We start from the raw sequence: 24,664 nt of genomic DNA on the forward strand, positions 1-24,664 counted from the left end.
CTCTGTCTGTCAAGTAAATAAATAAAATCTTAAAAAAAAAAAAAAAAGAAAAGAAATACTTCAGTTATTACCACATAGGTCCTCCAGGATCTAACCTGAGACGGACTGCTAGAGCTAACGGGGATCTTACAAATCAAGGAGTTCAACCACACACAGATAAAAGTCTCCTTTAATAGCATCCCTAACAGCTATTTAAACATGGAGAGTGGCAAGGACTTGGATGTTTGAGCCATTAGGAAGGTCAATATCTAAACTCTACCTCAGCTCTGAGAGATAGCTGTGTATGATTATATCAAAGAGAACACTTACTCCTCTTTCCAGATAAAACCCCATTACATTTGTTGATCATAATCTTCCCTTCTACCCCCTTCCTACTTGGTCTTCTCTTCTCCAAGCGAAACATTTGCGTATTTTGCCAATGTTCAATCCAGTACAGCTCCAAGAGAGCAGAAACAGGTGGATAGGAAAGTGAGTACATAATTCTTTTCTCCATTTTTCGTAAGGCTCAGCCTGGCTTCCAAAATATCAGAGGAGGCAGGCTCTAATCTCACCTCCTGCATTCTGTACCCAGTACCTTCTTCTCCCATTCAGTAGAATCCATACTAAATAAAGAACACCTTCGGGCGCCTGGGTGGCTCAGTGGGTTAAGCCGCTGCCTTCGGCTCGGGTCATGATCTCAGGGTCCTGGGATCAAGTCCCGCATCAGGCTCTCTGCTTGGCAGGGAGCCTGCTTCCCTCTCTCTCTCTCTCTCTCTGCCTGCCTCTCTGTCTACTTGTGATCTCTCTCTGTCAAATAAATAAATAAAATCTTTAAAAAAAAAAAAAAAAAAAAAGAACACCTTCTTCCTAAGTCTTTCAAGAAGGAGATGGCCTTAAAACCAAGATTTGAGTGGCGTCTGGGTGGCGCAGTGGGTTAAAGCCTCTGCCTTCAGCTCAGGTCATGATTCCAGGGTCCTGGGATCAAGCCCCGCATCGGGCTCTCTGCTCAGCAGAAAGCCTGCTTCCCTTCCTCTCTCTCTGCCTGCCTCTCTGACTACTTGTGATCTCTGTCAAATAAACAAATAAAATCTTAAAAAAAAAAAAAAACAACAAGATTTGATACTTCTTGCCCATTAGGATGGCTATTATCAAAAATAAATAAATAAATAAATAAATAATAAGTATTGGTGAGGATACAGAGAAATGGGAAACCTTGTGCATTGCTGGTGGGATGTAAAATGGTGCAGCTGCTATGGAAAATGGTATGGCAATTCCTAAAAAAATTAAACATACTCTTACCATATAAACCAGCAATTACACTTCGGAGTATACAACCAAAAGTGAAAGCAAAAACTCGAACACTTATTTTTACACTTGTGTTCGTAGAAGCATTTATTCATGATAGCTAAAAGGTGGAGGCTACTACCCATGTGTCCATTGACAGATGAATGGATAAGCAAAGTGTGGTATATCCATTCAATGAAGTATCATCCAAACTTAAAAAGGAAGGAGATTCTGATACATGCCACAATATGGGTGAACCCTGAAGACATTATGGTTAGTGAAATAAGCCAGTCACAAGAGGACAAATAATGTATAATTCCTATTTCTGGTTCCCAGAATAGTCAAATTTGTGGAGACACAATATAGAATGGTGGTTGCCAGGGGCCAGAGAAGGGCAGGGTGTTGATCTGGGGAATAAGTGTTTGATGGGTACAGAGTTTCAGTGGGAAAAACAAAAAGGTTCTAGAGATGGATGGTGGTGATGGTTACACAACATAAATGTATCTAATACCACTAACTGTACTCTTAAGAATGGTTAAAATGGTAAATTCTATATTATGTAGTTTGCCATCGTAAAAATTTTTTTTCACTGAAAAATAAAAACAAAAACAAAATCCAAGCTTTCAGAATGTCAGAGTCCAATCAAGGAAAAGTCTCTACATCTGATCTCCCTTTACCAAGCTGTCCCTCCCCTGCCCTTTTCCGTCTATAGTGCCATCTCCTCTGCCAGCCCAAAATGATATTGACAAAGGAAAATGATTGCTCTCTTGATTTCTACTTTACTGTAATATGGAAAGTTTTAAAAAATTTCTCATCATGGAAAATTGTTTCTAGTTCATATCCTTTAAATTATATTCTCCTCATCTGCTCAATTTGGCAGCACACATACTAAATAAGAAGAAATACATCTAAAACCAAGAAATACACCCCAAACCAAGTCTAAAAATTTTACCTGTATTTCTTTTTCTGAAGCTGCCATATCATAGTTTCAGACAGTTCAGTGGCATAAATTTCTTCAAAATGAGGGCTCATGATTTTTGTGACTTCTCCATCTCCAGCACCTAAATCAAGAAGTCTGTGGGTTTTCCAGTCTGGATTAATTTTTAGCAGTCTCTGAAACTGATCTGGTGAAAACACAAACATTGAGCCTCTTCCTAGCAACCTGGAAAAAAAGGGACAAAAATGGAAGAGTCCATGCAAATTAAGCACCCCCACATACAGTCAGAGCAACCACAGTAATTCAGCTCCAAGGGCCTCCTCAAACTACAAAATGTTTATTTTATGTGATTATATGGTTAAATTATACATTACCTTTTATATAACTTATAGAGTCTAAACCAAAGTTAGTAAAATAAGAAAATATCTTTAGGTATCACTTGGCTCTGAGATAAATACTACCCCGTAAAGAATGGGGAAGGCAGAGGAGTAAAAGGTGAAAAGGAATCAGGATGAATGAGAAAGGAAGGGAAGGGAAGAAAAATGAGTAAGAAATTAAAAGGTGAGTGTGAAGAATTCATGTCAAACTAGGAAGGAGAGATGGACTGAGTAATGTTTTCTGATATAGGCCAACAGAATCAAACCGCAGCACTAGCCAGTAACACCAAGAAAAATCAAATAGGAAAAAAAAAAGCTGTTATGAAACTAAACAATAGGTGAGAAAAAAACAGTTTCACTGTCATAGATTTTTAAGGGACACTAGAGAAAAGCAGAAAAGAGCGGTCCCTGTGATATCAGTTAATTTGCATTTAAAGAGTAGATTCATACTTCCATCAATTTACAGATTACAACAATTGTCTGGGTCCTGCTACTTCTAAAAATCCTAAAAAACATTCAAAACTACAGTGATGCCTTTAAAAAAAGAGCTGGAGAGGTGTTAAATGGAGACCAGAGAGAACTCTTGGGAGCAGCAGCTGAAGCTCAAACCAGGTCTCCAGGAAGCACCATGGTGGGAAGCAGAAGGCACTCCCCACCTAGCTCTGGTATCTTAGCCCTCAAATCCTAGTCTTTCCAGGGCTTCTCAAACTCCCTTTAAGCAGCAGAACCCTTTCTTGAAATGAAGTGGAGCTCAGAGACTACAAAGAATGGTAAAGGGAGAGCTGCTGCAGAAAAGAGGTTAAGGGCCTTGGAGACGCTGTCACTTCTGGGCCTTTCCCTGCAAGCTGAAGGAGTTCTTGAGGCACTTCCTCTTCAGACCCTGGAACAGTTTGAAAACCACTGGTCTAGGAAATGGCAGGGAAACCTGTACTGTACTGCTACTTTCTGGAAATAATCGTAAGGTACAATGTCACATGCGTGCAACCTGGTACTCCTGGTAAGACCAGTTTTAGGAAAGAATTAAAATTGCGGAGTTCAAATAACAAATTCCCTCTCTCCCCTTTTCCCATTAAGGCTGTAGAAAAGTTTAACCAGATCTAATAATGTGTTTATGGTAAATCGTCTACCCCCACAGAAATGCTAAAAACTAGGGGGCATGGAGAGCATGGGAGGCATGGTCATCAGAGGTTGCTAAAAACCATGCTATCCCTTACAAAGAAAAGCAATTTCCTCCAAGACAGTTGTTTTTTTTTTATCTTCTAGTGGAACACTAGGTTGTAGAAAGCAAATCCGTGAAAAGGGACTGAACTTACGGGAAGAACTTTACAAAATTTCACACAGGAGCTACCAGAGTCAGAGCAGGAAGAGGGTGCGGGCAGCACAGTTTGGGGCATGCATATTCCCAGAGTTGGTGCTGACTTGCCACAGGATCAAAAGTAAATTGCAGAACCAGTCATTTGGCTTAAACTTTCCTACTTATAAAGAAAAACAGGCTTCCCTAGCCAACTTCTCGGGAAGTAAGGAATCTTAAGGTAACAATCCTAAAATTCTTAGAGCTGCAGCTCATCTGACGTCAGAGCTCAGGAGGTCATCTGACTTACCTACATTTAAAAGCACCAGAGAGAGAAGCACAATCCTATTTCCAAAGATCATGAGTAAAAGAGGGTCCACAGAAAGGTTAAAACTGTCAAATCAAAATTCAAGCCCAGTATTTCTCAATCAGGACCAGCTCTGCCTTCTAGGGGGCAGTGGGATTAGGTGGGAAAGTCTGGGGTAGTAGGTGGGAGAGTCAGGGGTAGTCCCAATGGCTTGGGAATGCTGTCACCGTTAGTGAGGAAAGCAAGAAAAGCTATACTTCCTGATATATGTGGGTCAGTCCCACACAATAACAAAGTATCCCACCTAGAACACCAAAACACTGACCTAGCTCAATACAAAATTTCCAGCAAACACATATCATGAAGAGGTATGGCTCCCTAATTTGTCTTTTTAATTTCCAAAGTTAGTGACGCCCATTGGCGGGAAGGGATTAGTGTTTAATAACCATCCTAGGTTCTCTGGCCACAATCTAAGTTCTCTCCAGATATAGAATCTATAGAGGAGGTGTGGCTCCTTACAAATATTTTCCTTATAATATAAACTCTGAAAACAGCTATCCAGTCTCTCCTGACTTGGTCTTTCCCTTGCTGATACAAAGGAAGTCTGATACGTATCTTTTTAATTCAAGAAGGTACCACACAGTACAGCGTGCCTCGGAAATAGTGCAAGCCCAGTTCCAGACCACTTCAATAAAGCAAATATCACAATAAAGCGAGCCAAACGAATTGTTTGGCTTCCCAGTGCACCTTTAATGTAACTTTTATTTATGTTTACAGTGATATCGCGGTCTATAAAGTACACAACAGCATTATGTCTATAAAAAACAATGTACGTACCTTAGTTAAAAAATACTTTATTGTCAAAAAAAAAAAAAAAGCTAGCCATCAGCTGAGTTTTCACCAAGCCATAATCACTGATCAGACATGATCATAATATAGTAATGAAAAAGTCTGAATATTGTGAGAATCACCAAAATATGACACACAGATGCAACGTGAGCAAATGCTACTGGAAAAATGGCACTGATAGACTTGAATGATGCACAGTTATCCCAAAGTCCCAATTAAATTTTTTTTAAAAATGCAGTATCTGTGAGTGGAATTAAGAGAAGTGCAATAAAATGAGGTGTGCCTGTAATTATTTCAGAAAGAGACAGCCATTCGTGGTAATAATCTATCATGGATGGAAAACACCAACAGGTTCAAAATTAAGCCTTCAGGTGAGATAGGACCCACAACAAGACATGTTTTGGGAGAGTGGGAGGTGAGAGCCATAGATAAGGGACTGATTAAATGCACTGGCTCTCTTTGACCAAACTCTGAAATTGTATACCTGGGAATTTTTTTTTTTAAGATTTTATTTATTTATTTGACAGATAGAGATCACAAGTAGGCAGAGAGGCAGGCAGAGAGAGCGAGAGGAGGAAGCAGGCTCCCTGCAGAGCAGAGAGCCCAATGTGGGGCTGATCCCAGGACCTTGGGATCATGACCTGAGCCGAAGGCAGAGGCTTTAACCCACTGAGCCACCCAGGAGCCCCATACCTGGGAATTTTAACCAGGATCCAGTGTGGCAGAAGTTGGGGGTAGGAGTAGAAGTGAAGGTGAGAGGTAGTTCAGAGTTTGAAATCTCCCAAAATTATATGTGAAATGTTGAATGTAAACATTATTTGAAGAGAGGATTCCTATATTTTACCATTTTTAAAGAGGTAAAGGACCGCATAAAGGGTAAGAGTTACTGCTACAATGACTTGTCTGCTTTCCAAAGAAAATAATATAGTATAGAACAGAAATTCAGTGCAGCCAATTTTAGAAACAAAATGTCAGACCAAGTTGTATAAACTCAACTACCAATACAAAAATAACAACTGTTTGCTGAAGCAAACTTAAGGCAATTTCATATAAACAATGAAGAAAATCAAGTAAGAAATCTTGAGAAATGGCTTGTGGTGCCTAAAAACATATTTAAGGACCAGATGATAGACTGGGGATCCAGACATTCAGGAGAAGCTGGCTCCAAACCTCAAGGGGAAAAAAGAGTGGGCCCAACCAGTGGCTTTAAGCTGTCCAACAAGGCTTCATAAGCCCTACTCGCTTTCTCCTTAGCATTCTAGTTTCTTGGGCCTTGGGGATATTTGAAACTTCGACAGAGAAAAGATAAAAAATATTCCTAAAGTTTCTTCCATGGATATATATGAGAGAACGACTCTGGAGACAGGTACTTCCACAGTAAGTCTGAAAGATTCTGGTGAGCCTAGATACTATATAAGAACAGATTTTGCACCCTTCACTCAAAATAAGCCAGCACACGTTGCTGTGGTAATTAATTAAGTCCCCCCGAAAAACTTGCTCCTGGGAGGCATGCTTAAGGCAAAGATTTTACTCTTTGGTTTATGTTAAGGACTTAGTTCCTGCTACTCATTACTCATAAGGAACTAGCAGCATTACGGACATCACTTGGGAGTTTGTTAAAAATGGAGAATCTCAGGCCCCAGACCTATTGACTCACAATCTGTATTTTTTTTTTTTTAAGATTTTATTTATTTATTTGACAGAGAGAGATCACAAGTAGATGGAGAGGCAGGCAGAGAGAGAGGAGGAAGCAGGCTCCCTGCCGAGCAGAGAGCCCGATGCGGGACTCGATCCCAGGACCCTGAGATCATGACCTGAGCCGAAGGCAGCGGCTTAACCCACTGAGCCACCCAGGCGCCCTCACAATCTGTATTTTAACCAGATCTCCAAGTTGGTTCCTGTACCCATCAAAGCTGAGAAGCACTGCTCCAAGGAGAACTCCCACCGTAGAAATACAGACTAACAAGGTTCTTTATCAAGTTGTGGTGAATTTAAAAAGCTAATTGCACAAGGCTGAAGACACTGGCCCACTGCCAGGGATTCTGACTAGTAGAAACACTGCGGTGGAGGCAGTCAACACCTTCGGCCAAATCACTTTTCTCTTCCATTTTCTTTTTATAAACCTAAAGATAAGGAAAAAGTACGTAAGATTCACTTACCCATTGATAGATGTTCTAGACATAAACAGGCTAAAAACGGATGACACGAAAGAGTGATATAATTGGATAAATAGCCAGCCCGATTTCTCAATGCTGTTGTTTAAGAAGATCTGTGTTCCTTGGTCAAGGTAGCTCTGAACAAAGACAGCCTGGAGTGATTCACATAATTTCTCTCTGTTGCACACATACCACTAAAAAAGAAAGAAGAAAAGGTGAAAACACACAACTAAAGTGTCATCTAAGAACTCTAAAAAACAAAAGCCAGAAGACTAAATCAAATCTAGTATTTCCAATATTATCATCTCATGGCGTTTGGCACTTCGAGAATAATCATCATCTCTTAAATATAGACGACCTATAAAGTATAAAATACTTCTACATAAATAATTTCTCATTTAATTTTCATAAGGGGATGGGGGAAGGGTGAAGAGGGCTCTGAGTCATGCAGCTCTAGTGGCTTAGTAGGTGGCTGAGGTGTTCTGAGTCCCACCCAGTCCAATGTTTCAGTCACTATACCCCCCGTACCCTGAGATCTAGGAAAGCTCTGCTGGCCTCTCCTTCACTGAAAAGCAACATCAGAAGGCAAAAACTGGCATTAATAACTTTAGTTTTAGATAAGGAAACAGTCCCATATGCAGTGATTTGATTCAAAACCACCAAACAAATCAATGGCAGAGGAAGCAACAGAAGTTAATACTCCAGTGACCAGATTAATCTGCCTTTCTCCTTGTAGGCTATAGAGAGGCCTTTAGAAATAGGGAGGTGTGCTTTACCAGGTCTTATAACACTCTCACAGACGGGCAATATGTGCTTGAGAAAGATTAAGAAGTTACTTAAGGTCACAATGTAATCAATGAGAAGACAAAGTGATAACACGCAGGAGAATCAGGTATCTATGAACAGGCTCTAGCCACAACACAACTTTGAGGACAAAATTCAAGAACCTCCACTATGGATGAAATGTAATCCTCCACAATAAGAGTTTTCCATTTTCATTTAGAGTCAGTGTACCAGGGAAGGGGGGAGTAAGACCTCAGAGCAGGCCAGCTGTAGGGTCAGCTCCACAGTCAGGTCCTGGCTCTGCCATTCCTGTGTAAACTCAGACAAGTCACTTAATCTCTGAGCCTCCGTTCATACATCTGTGGACTAGAGATGTCACTGCTATCTATCTATCCTAGTAGAGTACTAAAAGGATTAAACAAGATAATGCAAGCAAATCCTCAATATAGTACCAGACACACAGAAGAATCCTATAATAACAGCAATGAGATTCCTCTAACATGGCCTGATAAATAAGAGTAGGCCATTAATTACAATGATGAAACTGTAAGGTTGACCAGTTATTATTAATCCATTATCTGCTAACAAACAATCAATTTTTCCCAATAAAAAGTCTGTTGGCCAAAAGTAATTTGCTTCCCCCTCAAAAATATGACCATTTATCAGGACATGTCCCCTAACTGCTACACAACTGGTGGACCAATTTTACAATCCTCCAAAGCTTGCTAAATGTTGAATGAAATCTTGGGTAACATTCCTGACACTAACATTGAAAGCAACCGGTTAGAAACTAACACAAATAAGCAAAAAGGCACACATTAAGTTTGCAAAGATTAACTCATCTTTTTTACAAACCTATATCCAAAGTAGATACCAAATCTCCCAACTATTGACTGATTTGTGTTAATTCACCATTTATTTATTTATTTATTTAAAGATTTTATTTATTTGTCAGAGAGAGAGGGAGAGAGAGCAAGCACAGGCAGACAGAATGGCAGGCAGAGGCAGAGGGAGAAGCAGGCTCCTGCTGAGCAAGGAGCCCGATGCGGGACTCGATCCCAGGACGCTGGAATCATGACCTAAGCCGAAGGCAGCTGCTTAACCAACTGAGCCACCCAGGCGTCCCTAATTCACCATTTAAATACTCTTACCCGAACTGCTTGGACTTGAAAGCAATTTTCATTTTTTTCTACTCTGTGTGATAAGCTGTGAAGCTTCTTATACTCACTGCCTACACTTTTTTCCTTGGTCTGAAAATGTTCTTGCTTAATCATTAACTAACTCTTAATATTCATTGTGTCTGAAGTTATGCCCCAGTGCAGGTCATAAACCATTTTTTATTATACTCATGACCTTCTGGTACACATTCTGAACTCTGTAATGTTGAGGCCACTCTGCCTTTTATTTATTTTTTATTCTCTGAAATGACTAATCAAGATGAAAGCCATCACCTTGGTAGTAGGCAATCAGGCACATTCTATTAACATGGACAGGAAGTCAATCAAGTGAAACAGAGGAGCCTAGCATTCCTCAGCATCCACTTGTAAACGGACAACTGGAACAACAATGGACTCTGACTTCAGAACTAAGCAAGACTGGGCATCATTAACTGCAAATATTGCTTTCAAGTGCCAAGAGGAAAAACTCAAGTTCTTTTTTTTTTTTTTTTTTTTTTAAACTCAAGTTCTTAACAGCATTTCTCTCAATTCACTGACATTAACACATGTGGTTGAACCTTTATGGCCACACAAGTGTTTCAGAAAAGAAACTGCTGGGGCACCTGGGTGGCTCAGTCCGTTAAGCATCTGCTTTCAGCTCAGGTCGTAATCCCAGAGTCCTGGGACTGAGCCCCGCATCAGGCTCCCTGTTCCTTGGAGAGCCTGCTTCTCCCTCTCCCTGCTCCTGCTCTCTCTTGCTATCTTGCTCGCTTTCTCTCAAATAAACAAAATCTTAAAAAAAGAAAAGAAAAGAAACTGCTTAGTGAACAGAATGCTACAGAATAAAAAGGAGTAAAGCCCTCCTCTTTAAAGATAAAGGTTGAAATCCATGCTCCTCCTATCTGCAGGATACAAATGTCAACTCCAAAAGTAACATTATCTGTAATCACCAAAAAGTGGAAACAACTCAAGTACCCATCAACTGATGGATAAACAAGATATGACTGATCCACACAACAGAATACAGATTATTCAACCATAAAAAGCAGTGAAGTACTGATTCATGTGACAACATGAAAGAACTATGAAAAAAGGCCAAAAACGATTCAATTTCACTTTCATGAAGTGTCCAATAGGTAGATCCAGAGACAGGAAACAGACTGTAGTTGGCAAGAGGGAGTGTCTACTTATGCATGTGGGGTTTCTCTCTGGAGTAATGAAAATGCTCTGAAATTAGCATGGTGATGGTTGCACAGCTCTGTGAAGACACTGTACTAAACACAACAGAACTGCGCACTTCAAAAGGATGAGTTTTATGGTATGTGAATTATATCTCAATAAAGGCTTCTTTTTAACATATACATACATATTTAAATGTAGATGGCATTTTTATCTTTCAGAAATTAAAAGTGGTTTGAAAATTTAAGTGATCTGGCAAACCTCTTTAAAAATGCAAATTTGGGGGCACCTGGGTGGCTCAGTGGGTTAAAGCCTCTGACTTCGGCTCAGGTCATGATCCCAGAGTCCTAGGATCGAGCCCCACACTGGGCTCTCTGCTCAGCGGGGAGCCTGCCTCTTCCTCTCTCTCTGCCTACTTGGGATCTCTGTCTGTCAAATAAATAAATAAAATCTTAAAAAATAAAAATGCAAATTTCAAGATGGGTATCTGGAGCGTCTTGGTGGCTCAGTGGGTTAAGCCTCTGCGTTCGGCTCAGGTCGTGAGCTCGGGGTCCTGGGATCGAGCCCCACATGAGCCCCACATAGGGCTCTCTGAACAGCGGGGAGCCTGCTTCCTCCCCTCTCTCTGCCTGCCTCCCTGCCTACTTGTGATCGTTCTCTCTCTGTCGAATTAAAAAAAAAAAAAAAGACACAAATCTGACCACATCAGAACCCTGCTTCACACAAGTCTGAAGCTAATACCCAAAATGCTCACTATGGGCTTCCCAGGCCCTATGCAATTTGTCCATTCTGTGTCCACAGCCTTACCTCTTAACACCCATAACCTGCCACCCATAACCCCTGACCATTCGCTATGTCGCAACACTGTACCCCTCTTTTTCTGAAAGGCTCCTTTCTCATGGTTGTCTTACATGGTGTTTGCTCTGTCCTCGACATTTCCCATCAACCCAACCCACTATCTCTTCACCTGGCTAATTTGACCTAAGCCTAAATATTTCTTCAAGTATGTTTGCCTTGAACTTGTAGACCAGATAGGGTTCCCCTCCCCCAATTCAAATACCCTCTTCTATATCCTATATATCTCCTCAGTAACATTTATGACCACTGAACTGAATAACTGTACGTGACTGTATGTTCACTATCTCCCTTCCCAGGAAGACAAAGTTTCATAAAGGTAGGAACAATGACTGACTTCAGTGCCTGGCACAGATATAATGAACAATAAATGTTCGTTGAATCAATCACAGGCAGCCCAGGGGCACCCGAGTGGCTCAGTTGGTTATGTGTCTGACTCTTGATTTTGGCTCAGGTCATGATCTCAGGGTCCTGAGATGGAGTGCTGGTTGGGCTCTATGCTCAGGAGGGAGTCCACTTCTCTTTCTCTCCCTCTCCCTCCACCCCTCCACTTGCTCTCTCAAAATAAATAAATAAGTCTTAAAAAAAAAAACAAAACAGGCAACCTACCAGATAGAATGTGGAGTTTCTAGCAAAATCTTAGAGGAGATACACGACAGCCACAGAGATAGCTGTCACTAGGTTTCTGTCAATTTCTAAAATTCCAAGTTTTTTGAAAGGTCCTGCTTTTCTTTTTTAAGGTTATTTTATTATTTTACTTAATTTATTTAAGTAATCTCTACACCCAGTGTGGGGCTTGAACTCATGATCCCGAGATCAAGAGTCATATGCTCCCAGCCAGGTGCCCGTGAAAGGCCTTGCTTAAACCCACTTCTGCAAACAGTGGTTAAACCTACCCACTCACCACAAAATTGCATCATCACAAGCAAGCAACAAAGGACAACACTGACTGAACACCTACCTTGTTCTAGGCACCCAGCCAAGTGCTTCACATTTCACTTAACATCTCACAACTTCTGGATAATCAGAAGCCTGGAGTTTCTCAGCACTTACAGTTGATTCGGGTTCCTATTCTAGGTGTGTATTGTTTCATAAGAGTTTCTTTCAAAGAAGCTTCTCTTTAGTCTACCCAGCATGTCTGAGATACATTTGCAGAAAAGAAAGCAGGACCACTCTGTCCAACTAAACTGGACTGGGTATGTTAAGAGAAAAGATAATCTGATCTAGATAGCAACTAAATGACAGGGTTTCTCAGCCTCAGCATTACTGACATTTGGGGCCAGATAATCCTTTGTCAAAGGATCTGTCCCATGCATTACAGGATGTACATGTAGCAGTACCCCTAGCCTCTACCCATCAGATGCCAGGAGCACTCCACCGAGTTGTGACAACCCAAAAACGTCCCAGACGTTGCCAAACGTCCATATCCTGGGAGGCAAAATCAGTACTGCTTGAGAATAATTACATGGGTCAACCCAAAAAATGTTATTACCGTTTCCTAATTATCACAGCTTAACAGTGGTCTAGGGAAAATTAAAGATGACCAAAGGCCTCCAGGAACTTCTATTCCAGAGGAGAGAAAAAAATCAGAAACCAAGGGAACCAAGGGAATCATAATGGGATTATGATCTTGGGCAGGACCTTCAGGCCTTAAATACGCAGTCTCCTTGCTCTAAGATGAGATGCTGATAGAGAGAAAATCAGTGCAGGAACCCCCTGCAACCATATGGCAGTCCCCCAGAGCTCCTCTCTCCAGACAATCCAGCTTAAATGAAAAGCTGTAATGAGCTCACAGCATGGGTGGCCTGTCTGTAGGCTCCCATGCACTTTCAAGCAGGTGAGTTCTTTGAATGTGTGCTCCTCAAAGACTACAGAGACCAAGGTGCACAGGCAAGAACAAAGCATCATGCTTGTTAAATGTTCACACTGGAAGGACTGTGTGCCCACCCTACCTACAGTAGGCTGGCCTCCCCAGCTGGAGACTGGTGTCTGGAGAAACGTCATCTTAGCATCTTCCTTTAAAGCTTACATGAATTTTCATCCATCCAAATAAGTAAGGAAATCTTTTAAATAACAAATTCTAATCACACTAAGTTACGCTGTACAGTCCTCTGCTGATATCAAGGACAAAGTAGGATGTGACAACTAACAAAGACATCTTCCAGAAATTACAGGAAATTGCAATGTTCTCCCTACTTGTAGCAAGACTATAAACATACTAAAAATTAGACACATAAACAGCCAAATTACGTAGACATGAGTTCTTAACACGTATGTGACAGTATGTGCCAATCAAAATAATGAGGTATTAGGTCAGGTCTTACAGTTTAAGCCCATGAACATCTCTTAATCTTTATATAACCTTGGTGGATGAATCATTCCTTCAAAGTATAAATATAATTTTCCTGTAAGATTATATTTACTTATAAGACCAAGGGATACAATTAGAAGTTTTTCTGGGGGCACCTGGGTGGCTCAGTGGGTTAAAGCCTCTGCCTTTGGCTCGGGTCGTGATCCCAGGGTCCTGGGATCGAGCCCCACTTCGGGCTCTCTGCTCTGCGGGGAGCCTGCTTCCTCCTCTCTCTCTCTCTCTGCCTGCCTCTCTGCCTACTTGTGATCTCTGTCTGTCAAATAAATAAATAAAATCTTTAAAAAAGAAAAAAAAAAGAAGTTTTTCTGAATTTATTTTTTAGTTCCTCAACAACCACATGTGTGCTATATAATAGTCTTTCCTGGGGCGTCTGGGTGGTTCAGTCATAAAGCATCTGCCTTTGGCTCAGATCATGATCCCAGGACCCTGGATCAAGCCCGAATTGGGGTCCCTATAGGAAGCCTACTTCTCCCTCTCCTGCTACCCCTGCTTGTATTCCCTCTCTCACTATCTCTTTCTGTCGAATAAATAAATGAAAATCTTTTTTAAAAAAACGTCTTTCTTTCCAAAATACAAAGGACTTGAGCACAGTAGAAATGGAATTAGAAAATTATTTTTAAAAGCCAAGGTCCTGGGGCACCTGGGTGGCTCAGTGGGTTAAAGCCTCTGCCTTCAGCTCTGGTCATGATCTCAAGGTCCTGGGATCGAGCCCCACATCGGGCTCTCTGCTCAGCGAGGAGCCTGCTTCCTCCTCTCTCTCTGCCTGCCTGTCTACTTGTGATCTCTGTCAAATAAATAAAACTTAAAAAAAAAAAAAAAGCCAAGGTCCTGATTTTAGGTAATATGGTGTAATAAAAAAAAATAAATATTTGGTCTTTAACCCCTAGATCCAGGCACAGAGCTCTTAAAACCCTTTGGGAATCTCCTGAGTAGTAAGAGTATCTTTTATATGCTAATATGATGGGGGGGCGGGTTTCCACTGGAATTTTCAACTCTACCTCCAACCTATAGGGAAGGGAAGGAGCTAGATACTGAATTCAATCACCAATGGCCAATGAGTTAATCAATCACGCTTGGGTAATGAAACCTTCATAAAACCCCTAAATAACAGTGTTCTGGGAGCCTCTAGGCTGCTAAACACATTGATGTGCTGGGAAGGTGGCTCACGTGGAGAGGGCACGGAAGCTCTCTGCCACCCCACCCCACCCCCGCCGCCCTGCAATACTTTTGCCCTATGCATCTCATCTATTTGGCTCTTCCTGAATTGCAGCCTGTAATTTATAATAAACCCGTAAAAAGGTATTTTCCTAAGTTCTGAGTCATTCTAGAAAATCATCTAACCTGAGGGAGAGTTGTGGGAACCCAGAATTTGTAACCAAGTTGGGCAGAAGCATGGGTAGATGCAGCTGGCAAATTGGACCCTGAAGGGAGGGCAGTCTTGTAGGGAGGGTGGTCTTGCCCTTAACCTCAGGATGGATGTTAATTCTGTGTTGTGTCAGAACAGAAATGAATTGTAGGATGCTCAGTCAGTGTCAGCGAATTAGCTGGTGTCAGAAAAAAGGACACCATAGGTAAGATTTTTTTTTCAACATTAAACTTGACCAAAGCATGCACAAACTGGATGAAGGCCAAAACTTGGAACAGTTGTCCCATCCCTATCTAACTCACAAGCTGTGCAATTCCAACTGGTGTTTTTGTATGGCTATATAGCTTCAATGTCTACACAGAAGTCCACTACAGTGGAGGAAATTTCCTATTAAGGAGGAAGCCTACTTTCACAGACCCTCAGACAATGCAACGTTTCCTAGGAGAGACATCATGACAAGGTGGGGAAAGCTTGGGCCTTGAAACCACAGACAGCTGGGGTCAAAATCCAAATCTGCCACATTCCAACATCTCCTAAGCAAGTCCCATCTTTCTTAGGCTCAATCTTCTCTCAAAAAAGGGGGTTTAGCAAAAAAAAAAAAAGGGGGGGGTATAGCACCTACCTCTGGGAGTTGGTATAAGGATGAGAGAGGATGATACACTAAAGTGTCTGCCACACAATAGAAGCAAAATAACTTGATTTCCTTCTCCTTCCTGTCCAAGGCCCACAAGAGCCAGTCAGAGAGCTGAAGTTCAAAGGAATGCCTAAAAACCACACTGTAGGTCTGGGCACCCAGCCATTCTCAAAAGGAATGAGTAACCAAAGACCTGAGGCATTTAGTACCACTAAAAACAATTGGAAAGGCTCCACTGATGGGATCCATGAACACAGAATCTTTTCTATTACAGGGGGTGGTCAGACCAAGCCTGACGACCTTGACCTGACAGCTGAGGATTCAAAAATCACATTCCAAGTTCTGCAAGGGGTCCTATCTGTCCAGACACTCAATCATTTGACACTTTCTTGCATCTAAGCACAGCATAAGAGTAAATCTTCAAACCATTCATTATTTTTCCACAAATGACATAAACCTAAACCAACAACCTCTCTATGTGAGATTTCAATGTGCAGAATGACAGGGCACTCTCAGGTCCACAAAGGGAAACAATTCATATGGGTTAGATTAAGTTGTTTCAGCTCTGATTTAATAAATAAATTATTGGCAATTTCCATTTCAAGTACTCACTCACTGTTAAAATTTTATAATCCTAAGATTTTAACAAAGCTTCAGAAGGACTAAACAGCAGTCTTCTACTGACAATTACCAGGGTGCCCTCAAGCACCTTCAAAGGGGAACATAAAGGCCTCTGGTATCCAGCAGAAGAGAGGGATCCCAGTGGTCCGTGAAATTGAGGCAAACATATAGGGTTTCAACATAGATTATAAGGAAAGAAACTCTTTACAAAATCTCTTTGGTATTCGGCTACAAAGGCCTCCAGGTTCTGGAAGGCAGTTCAGAAGAGGACACAAATCCATCAGTGTCCATCTGGCCAGCTGGCAACCGCCCCTGAGCATTGTTAAGTCATGCCTGACTTTGGTCAGCCTCCACAAGTAAATGAGGAGTGAGCGGACAGGAGGCCGAATCTGTCCACTAGCACAACCTCTGACCTATGGCTGGCATCTCCAAGTATTTTTTCATTTGGAAAAAAAACAAAAACCAATTGTTTTGACTATCTTAAATCTATCACTGCTTGTAACATAACACAGTTCTGAACTTATATAAAAAGGTGAAAAATAAGGCAGATATAAAAAAACTTGTAATTTTAAGTTACACCTTACTAATTCCAGATAACCAATGTTACCTGTGCTCTTAAAAGTCCATACAGTGCATCACCTGAAGAAGCTGTCCTGGCCTGGTTCCAGGGAGTCCCGTAACAACTCTTTTTTCAGTCCAACTCAGAAACTACTGAATGACTGTTATTATCAAGAGCCTAGTTAGTGGGGCCTTAGAGTCCTTTCAAGTTTCAATAGCTCCATAAGAGTTGCCTTAACTTTAAGTACTAGGTACAATGCATCAAAAACACTAGATCAAAAGTTTTTGTTGTTGCTATCTTCTTTTTAAGTTCCAAGCCTGCCAATACCGAAAAGTAACATATCTAGTTTCTCCCTGGCTGGCTCTATTTCTTCCCAATGAGTCAAACTATCCACTGTGCAACCTGTGATTAAGAAGTGTGCTGTTGATGAAGGAAGCTGGAAAGTTTCTCTGGGGAAAACTCCTTTTCTGTAAGGGGCCACAGAGTAAATATTTTAGATTTGTAGGTCATAAAGAACCAACTATGCGACTTGACCACTGTAGTGCAGAAGCACTTAAAGACAAGTAAACCAATGTAGTGGCTCTGTGCCAACAAAACTTTATTTGTGGACACTGGAATTTGAATCTCATGTAAGGAATTTTCACATACGACAAAATATCATATATTTTTTACGACCATTTAAAAATGTAGAAGCATTCTGACTTCATGGGCTATAACGAAAAAGTCAGTGAAGCCCAAGCTGGCCTGCAAGCCACATGCCTGCTCTGGGAGAAGCCCTTCCTTGCTTCTCCCTTGCCCGAAGTGAAAAATAATCCCAGTTTGGAAGCTGGCACACCAAACCAAGTTATTAAGATGATGCTGCCCCTACAGTTTTAGAACGACTCTAGCTCAAAGGAGCCTTGCATCTCATCTCCAGGAGATAGTAACTAAATAGCAATTTTTAATGATAAACATTTCCCAAGACCTCTCCTTTAACCAGAGAATCCTCCACCATAATTTCTTAATAAAATAACCATAAAGAAAACTTGTGCTAAGTACGGTTCAATTAAATCCATAACCTCACTTTCATGCAAATCCAAAAGAACCAGATGTGGCTGGTTATGGAACCCACACACCCAAAGGAACACCAGAAAACCTTGGGTGAAACTATAAATTTGAAGGGGGGAGGAATGTTAGAGTTAAGTTTCTTCACAAGTCAGAAGGTTTATAAGGCAAACCTAGGATCCTGGAATATAAAGCAGATAACAACCAACACAGGCACTCTGCAGAAGGGACAATCCCCTCTTTCACTTTATCTCACTGTGGTTTTTACACACACATTTCTTTTGTTCACTTTAATCTTTATTCATGGACAATATTTTCAAAATGTCAATGCATCATCACAAAATAACCTCTGGATTAATCACTCTAAGGAAACAAGCCAATCTCCCCCAAAATACTCAGGAAGTACCAGATCAGTCTTCACCCTGGAGAACGCAGCTGCCAAACTGTTAGTCCAACTGGTTAAAACACACAGTGTACACACATACATCAGTATCTCAGAAGTGCAACAAAGTAAATGGTGTATCTGAAACCAATGTCAGTTTGTCAGAACCTAACTGATTCAGTTTTAAAAAGGTACACAATTAGAAAGTATCTCCTGTTAGGAGATATTGTGAGGCGATATCTACATCTATATTCTACCTAGATTCCAGAAAAATCAAATTACTTAAACAGCTTTTCAATTTTTAAAATATAACCAATTCTTCCATAAGCACGGACAACTGATCAAGTGTGTTACAACAGACGTAATCACGACAAGAGTCATAAACACCTCAGCTAAGAGACTCAACCATAATTCCACATCAATGGAGATCTGCCTCCTTTTCATCCTACCCAGAACCTTATTTCATATTCCATATGGCTATGTGACATTCTGGTAACTGTACATTATCACTGCAGTACTTCAGAGTTGTTTCTCTGAGAATGATTAGTGCTAATTAACCCACAGCAAAGAATGTGGTTTTACAACTTAAGATCACCTCCTGACTTTTTTTTTTTTTTTAAAGATTTTATTTATTTATTTGACAGAGAGATCACAAGCAGGCAGAGAGGCAGGCAGAGAGAGAGGAGGAAGCAGGCTCCCTGCTGAGCAGAGAGCCCGATGAGGGGCTCGATCCCAGGACTCTGAGATCATGACCTGAGCCGAAGGCAGCGGCTTAACCCACTGAGCCACCCAGGCGCCCCTCACCTCCTGACTTTAAGTGCACTCCTAACAATATCATAGGCATGATTACCTAACAAACTCTAATAGCCGTGGGATCACACAAAAAAATTTCATGGAAATGCATGATTTCCTTTAAAAATGGAAAGGGGGCCAAGATCAGTAATTACTAGATAAAAACTAAACACTACTTGTCTTAATGAATTGCTTTATGTCCTTAGATAATTATTTACTTCCATTAAAATACACAGAATCCACCGCAGTGTAAACTCTCTGAACGCCTGGCATAGTAAGAAACCTAACATAGGAAAATGAGAAATCTATGAAAAACCGATGAGACACCAAAATGGGGAATCATCGCTTACTGCTCTCTGGAAAGGCAAAATGCACGATAAATGCTACCAATTATAAGCCAGGGCTTGAAAGCCTCTTTTCAATAAATGCAAGGTTAACCGCAAACTACATTATGGTCAAAAATGAAATATCACTCTTAATTCTACAGTTGAACTGCACATACTTCTGGTTAAGTGGCCCAAAACTCAACCTAATGAAAAGACGACCTAACCGGTCACATTGCACAGTTCACGATCCACAACTCTGAAAGCAATGTACTCCTGCCTAATTCTGTTTGGTTTTTTTGTTTGTTTGTTTTTTGTTTTTTTTAAAAACCCTTCCAGGAAAAGCTTGCATCATCTTCCTTCTTACCCCATCTTTCCAGCCAGATAACCAACACCGAAGTTTAAAGGAGATCTGTCTTAGGTCGGAGGGGGGGGGGAAGGTTCGGGAGGATGGGAGTGCGAGGACCTGTCAAATACATTTTTTTTTTTTTAACTGCAGAGGGAAAATGTCACCCGAATAAGGCCGGAGAGTTAAATGGCTCTCACGACGCACGGTTAAATTTCTTTATGGCCCTTTGTATGCTGAGAGAATCGAGCAGACAAAAAGCGGGACCGGCTTTTGGCTTTGATTCCCGGGGGTTAGGAAGGAGGTCCAGGGTCATGGGCTCGGTGGTCCTTTACACCGCAGGCCCCGGGACCAGATGGATGCCCGCGGCCACGAGCCCACCCCAAAGTTCCTGCGCCCTGCGGCCGGGCGCCTGCGATCACCGCCCGGGACGCGGGAACAATGCGGGGCTCCGGGGCGCCCACCCTCGGGCCTGGGGAGGCTCCGAAAGGCCGTTCTCCGCCCGCGCCCGGGAACAAAAGGCACCGCGGGGCCCGGGCCGAGCGCCCGGCCGCGAAGGCGTCGGGAAAACTTTCTGAAGGGCCGAGGCGGCGGGGCGACCGCCCGGGAGGCCCTCTGTCGCCGCGGCGCCCCGCACAATAGCCGGGCCGAGCGCGGGAAGGCCGGGCCGCCACGCCCCCGCTCCAGCCTGGGCCGGGGCCCGACCCCCGCCGGCCGCGTACCTGGTGGTTCTCCTTCCTGCCGCCCGCGGCCGCCGCCGGCCCGCCGGGGCCGCTCGTCATGTTCACGTACAGGGAGCGGGTGAGCGGGCTCCGCAGCGTCCACATCCTCCGCGCCAGCCACACGGACGCCAGGCTCAGGCACAGCCAGCCCACGAACAGTCTCATCGGGGGCCGCGGCCGCTCGTTCGGATCACCGCCGGCGCCGGGGCGAGGAGGAGGAGGCGCCGCCGCCTCCGGCCGCCGCCGCCGCCGCCCGGGCTCGAGCCATCGCGCCCAACTTGCCCATCCAGCCCCTTCAGGGCCGAGGCGGGGGGTGGGGAGGAGCGGGCGGCGCACAGCCTTCCCGCCTCCCCCTTCCTTTCCGCCTGCGGAACGCCGCCGCCGCCGGCGCCAGTTTCCACCCGGAGCACTTAGGGAAGGCCCGGGCGCGTTCCCCGGCTAAGTGCGCCGCCGGCCGGGAGGCGGGACAAAAAGAGCGCGCATTCGCCCGGCGCGCGCGGCCCCGCCTTGTCTTGGCTGCGGCTCCACGTAATGGCGGAGATGATTTTTTAAATTTTTCTTAGCATAGAGGGAGATACTTCCGAAGGTAGCTCGTGAAACCTCCCGTCCCTCCAAGGTGGTGCCTTTAGGGCTTCCGGTCCTTCCTCGCTGTAGTCTTTGCCTCTGGGCGTCGCATCCCCGACCTCCGACCCCCGGCCAGGGGGTGAGGAGAGGGTGTCTCCCGCCGTTCGTACGTCGGGACTGTCAAGACCAACCCCTTGCTTGGGACGGACGGTGCCAGTTCTTAACTGTCACTGGCTCGGCTGCGTGGTTTCCTCTTTACATTTAGAGCCAGCGAGCCAGACCCTAGGGCCTCCACCCTGCTCGGCGGGAGCCACAAAGCAGTCAGGAAATCTAAGAGGGAAAGGCTCTCACCGACCTCTCCCCTCCTCCCAGTCCTGTCCCTCGAGCCTGGCAAGTTGCCGGCTACCTGTTTCTAAGAGGCGTCCGTGAAAGCTCTGCCTTTGTTAGAGGCTACTGCAAATATTAGAAGCTACTCAAAATATTACAGCAGCTGGGGCACCTGCAAGTAATATTTTGATGTACTGACGACCCTGCCCAGGAATGAAGACACCCCCATACACACACACACACACACACACACACACACACAAATTAGAGTCCCTTGCTGCTTATTTCCTTGAACTAACAGGCGGAAGTTGGACCCAACATTCTTAAAGCCAACTCAGCTCTGCGAGCCGTAATTGACTCGGATATTTCTTTGATCATTTCCAGCACGAGCAGACTTAGCAACGTTTCAGAACTGAAGGGTTGCACTGGGTTCCTGTGTCTGAAGTTCTTCCTGCGGCTACAACCAAGCTACAGCTAAGGAGTAACATATTTCACGGGTTCCAGGTTTGTTTAGAAACTGCTTTTAATTTCACTGCACTAGAGATAATGTAAATAACGTTTTATTTTGGTTCCAAAGAAGCCTCTCCAGTTACTCCAATATTGCACTTGAGAGATTGTCATTTGTGAAGCAGCCGGGTGGTGATCCCCTGATGAGGAGCAAAATCGTCCTTTACCCACAGACATTTTTAGTAGCTTCTAAGAATTTCAGGTCAGCCTTTTTTGGTTAACAGGGACGTCTTGTTTCCCACAGTGAGGTAGGCCAGATAATGAACTAACAAAAACAGGGGGCGGGGAAACGGGGAGGATACTTTGTGTTCTCTCTTTTCACTATATTCCCTGACTGCTTCCTGCCAAAACTGCAAAGAGGGAGAACCCCTAACTCTAGTTCAAACCTCCAGTGGTCCTGGCCTAAGTCATTGAAAGGGAACTATATTAGGCAATCCAAAGAATTCAGTTTGTTTACCAGGTCAACTCTCCCTCCTATCTCTTGAAATCAGTGTCAGATAAAGCAGCTCTGTCTATGCAGAAAGCAAAAAAAGCCTTCATATTTTTAGAGGGGGTGGGTTGGGGATGAGGGTGAAAGCAACAAAGGTATGTAAAGTGACATCTTTCATTTCTGAAAACAAAGGAGACAAAAAGGTATGCGCCCCAACTATGGAGTAAACCTGAGGAGCCACAGCCCAGAGACTGCAAACTGTGTCAGATGAACAAGAAGCAACTGGACAGCTGCTGAACTCAAGGATTTGGAGGTCAGTTGACGGCCATGGAGCCTAGCATCTCAAAGGAGCAGATTTTCATTTTATACCTGAGCAGCTGGCCTGGAAAAATAAATCACCCATACATTTAAAAGACTCTATAATAATCACAAAATAGTCCAATACATGTTATTTACACTTAGCGAGCACAGGAAGAAACCAAAGCACAGCACGATCAAATGATTTGCCTAAAGGTAGAGCAAATTCAATAGCAGACCTTTTCATAGAACTTGGTATCCCAGCTCGTGATCCTTCGATCCATCTAAGAAGCCTCAAGCCTTGCTGTCTCTGTCTTCTCAGAGAGCCTGCTGAATTACAAATGAGGAGGAAGGAAAACAGCAAGAGTAAATATACTAAGCAGAAGTTCAGATTGCCCTCAGGGACTGCCCCCTTCCTTCATCTACTAGAATGTCACTGCTATATATTAAAACCTCAATTTAAAACCTCAGTTGTCCATAATGGAGAGGGGAAGAGGCCCAGATAACACGAGAAGCCCCAAACCAGCCAATATCCTTTCTAATGTGGCTTTCAAATCCAGTCAGCGATATTCCAAAGATACACAAATGACACCCTCTGTACAAATCTCTGCTCACTGCCCTCCTGGGTCATAGCTCTGTGCATGAGCCCCAAATCTTGCCTGGGTCACTTCCCTCTGTAGAACTCTAAGCAAGGGTCCCTTTTGTTGTCATTTGTTCTTATGAGCTACAGATGACAACATTATCATGTCCTCTTTTCAGTGACAAAATAGAATATAAAGGGAGCCCAAAGAAAGAGGGACTTGGATCTGTAGAGGGCACAAAATGTGTCAGTCGCTGTGGGTTACTGTCCTCTCCTTAAAGAACTCATAAATCACATGTTTTCATGGACTTCTTTTTTTTTCTAATACTTAATGTTTTGTAGTGTCAGAGAAGTGTGCAAGTATTCCCAAATATATTCAGTAGATGTGCCCTGTGGTAATTAAGCAACGAGCACCTCTAAAATATAAAATTAGTAAATGTATTCAGCAGGTTTTTTTTAAATTAGTAGATATAGGGGATTTTATCTGAACCTGGTTGACCTAATTTCAGTTATAGGCAATGACCGCTGTGGTATCTGAGTGATAAATTCTTTTTTTTTTTTAAGATTTTATTTATTTATTTGACAGAGAGTGAGCACAAGTAGGCAGAGCTGCAGGCAGAGGGAGAGAGGGAGAAGCAGGCTCCCCACTGAGCAGGGAGCCTGATGTGGGGCTCCATCCCAGGACCCTGGGATCATGACCTGAGCCGAAGGCAGACGCTTAGTGACTGAGCCACCCAGGAGCCCCCTGAGTGATAAATTCTAAGCTCAGGTGAAAATGCAAACAGTTTTTAAAAATTGGCAACATAGGAGCGCCTGGGTGGCTCAATGGGTTAAGCCTCTGCCCTCGGCTCAGGTCATGATCTCAGGGTCCTGGGATCGAGCCCCACCTCGGGCTCTCTGCTTCAGCGGGGAGCCTGCTTCACCCTCTCTCTCTGCCTGCCTCTGCCTACTTTTGATCTCTCTCTCTGTCAAATGAATAAATAAAATCTTTAAAAAAAAATTGGCAACATAAAGCAGCAGAATTAAACCAGGAGTCACACCTATAGAAGCAAGTTCAAATAACACAATGTACTCTTGGAGATCTCCCAGTGCTACTCATTAACATAGTGTTGTGACAGAGACTACCTGAGTTTGAAGCGCGGCTCTCTGCTTCTTAATAATAAAATGTGAGGCAAATAATTTGACCTCTCCAAGTCTCAGTCTCCTCATCTGTAAAATGGGAATAATAGTAATGGTTACCTATCTCATGGGGATGTGGTAATGATTAAAGTATATATTCTAAAAAAAAAAAAAATTAAAGTATATATTCTAAGTGTGTGTGTGTGTAGTGCCTCAACATAGTAAACTCTCCAAAAAATGTTAATTTGCTCTGGTTTTCACGATAACTTGTATAATTCAACCTCTTCTGATCCCCACCTACTTTCCTCATTTATAAACTAAGGGCCATGATTCTGAGCTGCTTACTTCATAATACCTCTGAGAATCAGATGATCTGAAAGTCTCAGCCAACATGTTCAGTCCTAAAGTGACTGTGGTCTCTGCAAAGCCTCTCGCCATAAAACATTCCCTTAGAGGCCTTGATGAGAGCTCCTCCTCATAATGTGTCTACTCCCAGGTTCCTTCCTGAGACTTCAAACTAAGGGAG

At 43.0% G+C, this 24,664-nt stretch overlaps 1 protein-coding gene and 1 long non-coding RNA gene across 5 annotated transcripts in view; one reads left to right on the top strand and one right to left on the bottom strand.

Annotated features, from left to right (window-relative positions):
* The window catches only part of METTL9 (methyltransferase like 9), a 47,149-nt gene extending 26,431 nt beyond the window's left edge, over nucleotides 1-20,718 (bottom strand). Inside the window, exons 1-3 of one of the 2 annotated variants that reach the window (XM_047712860.1) lie at nucleotides 20,315-20,718; nucleotides 7,184-7,374; nucleotides 2,216-2,425 (exon numbers count right to left, since the gene is read on the bottom strand). In XM_047712860.1, the coding sequence (XP_047568816.1) occupies nucleotides 2,216-2,425; nucleotides 7,184-7,374; nucleotides 20,315-20,479 (566 nt within the window). In that variant the 5' untranslated portion in view covers nucleotides 20,480-20,718. The remainder of the gene's footprint in view (nucleotides 1-2,215; nucleotides 2,426-7,183; nucleotides 7,375-20,314) is intronic. The other variant, XM_047712859.1, reaches the window with a different exon arrangement.
* Nucleotides 20,719-20,732: 14 nt separating this feature from the next.
* Nucleotides 20,733-22,588, top strand: LOC125090308 (uncharacterized). Of its 3 annotated transcripts, none has more exons than XR_007124288.1 (3): nucleotides 20,733-20,842; nucleotides 21,590-21,709; nucleotides 22,335-22,588. It is a non-coding gene; the product is annotated as an uncharacterized LOC125090308 (long non-coding RNA). The 3 variants fall into 3 exon arrangements; XR_007124287.1 differs by having other exon boundaries at nucleotides 20,763-20,900; XR_007124286.1 differs by having other exon boundaries at nucleotides 20,777-20,930.
* The last annotated feature ends 2,076 nt before the right edge of the window (nucleotides 22,589-24,664 follow it).

This window comes from Lutra lutra, chromosome 18 (genome assembly GCF_902655055.1).
Source record: "Lutra lutra chromosome 18, mLutLut1.2, whole genome shotgun sequence".
NCBI lineage: Eukaryota > Metazoa > Chordata > Mammalia > Carnivora > Mustelidae > Lutra > Lutra lutra.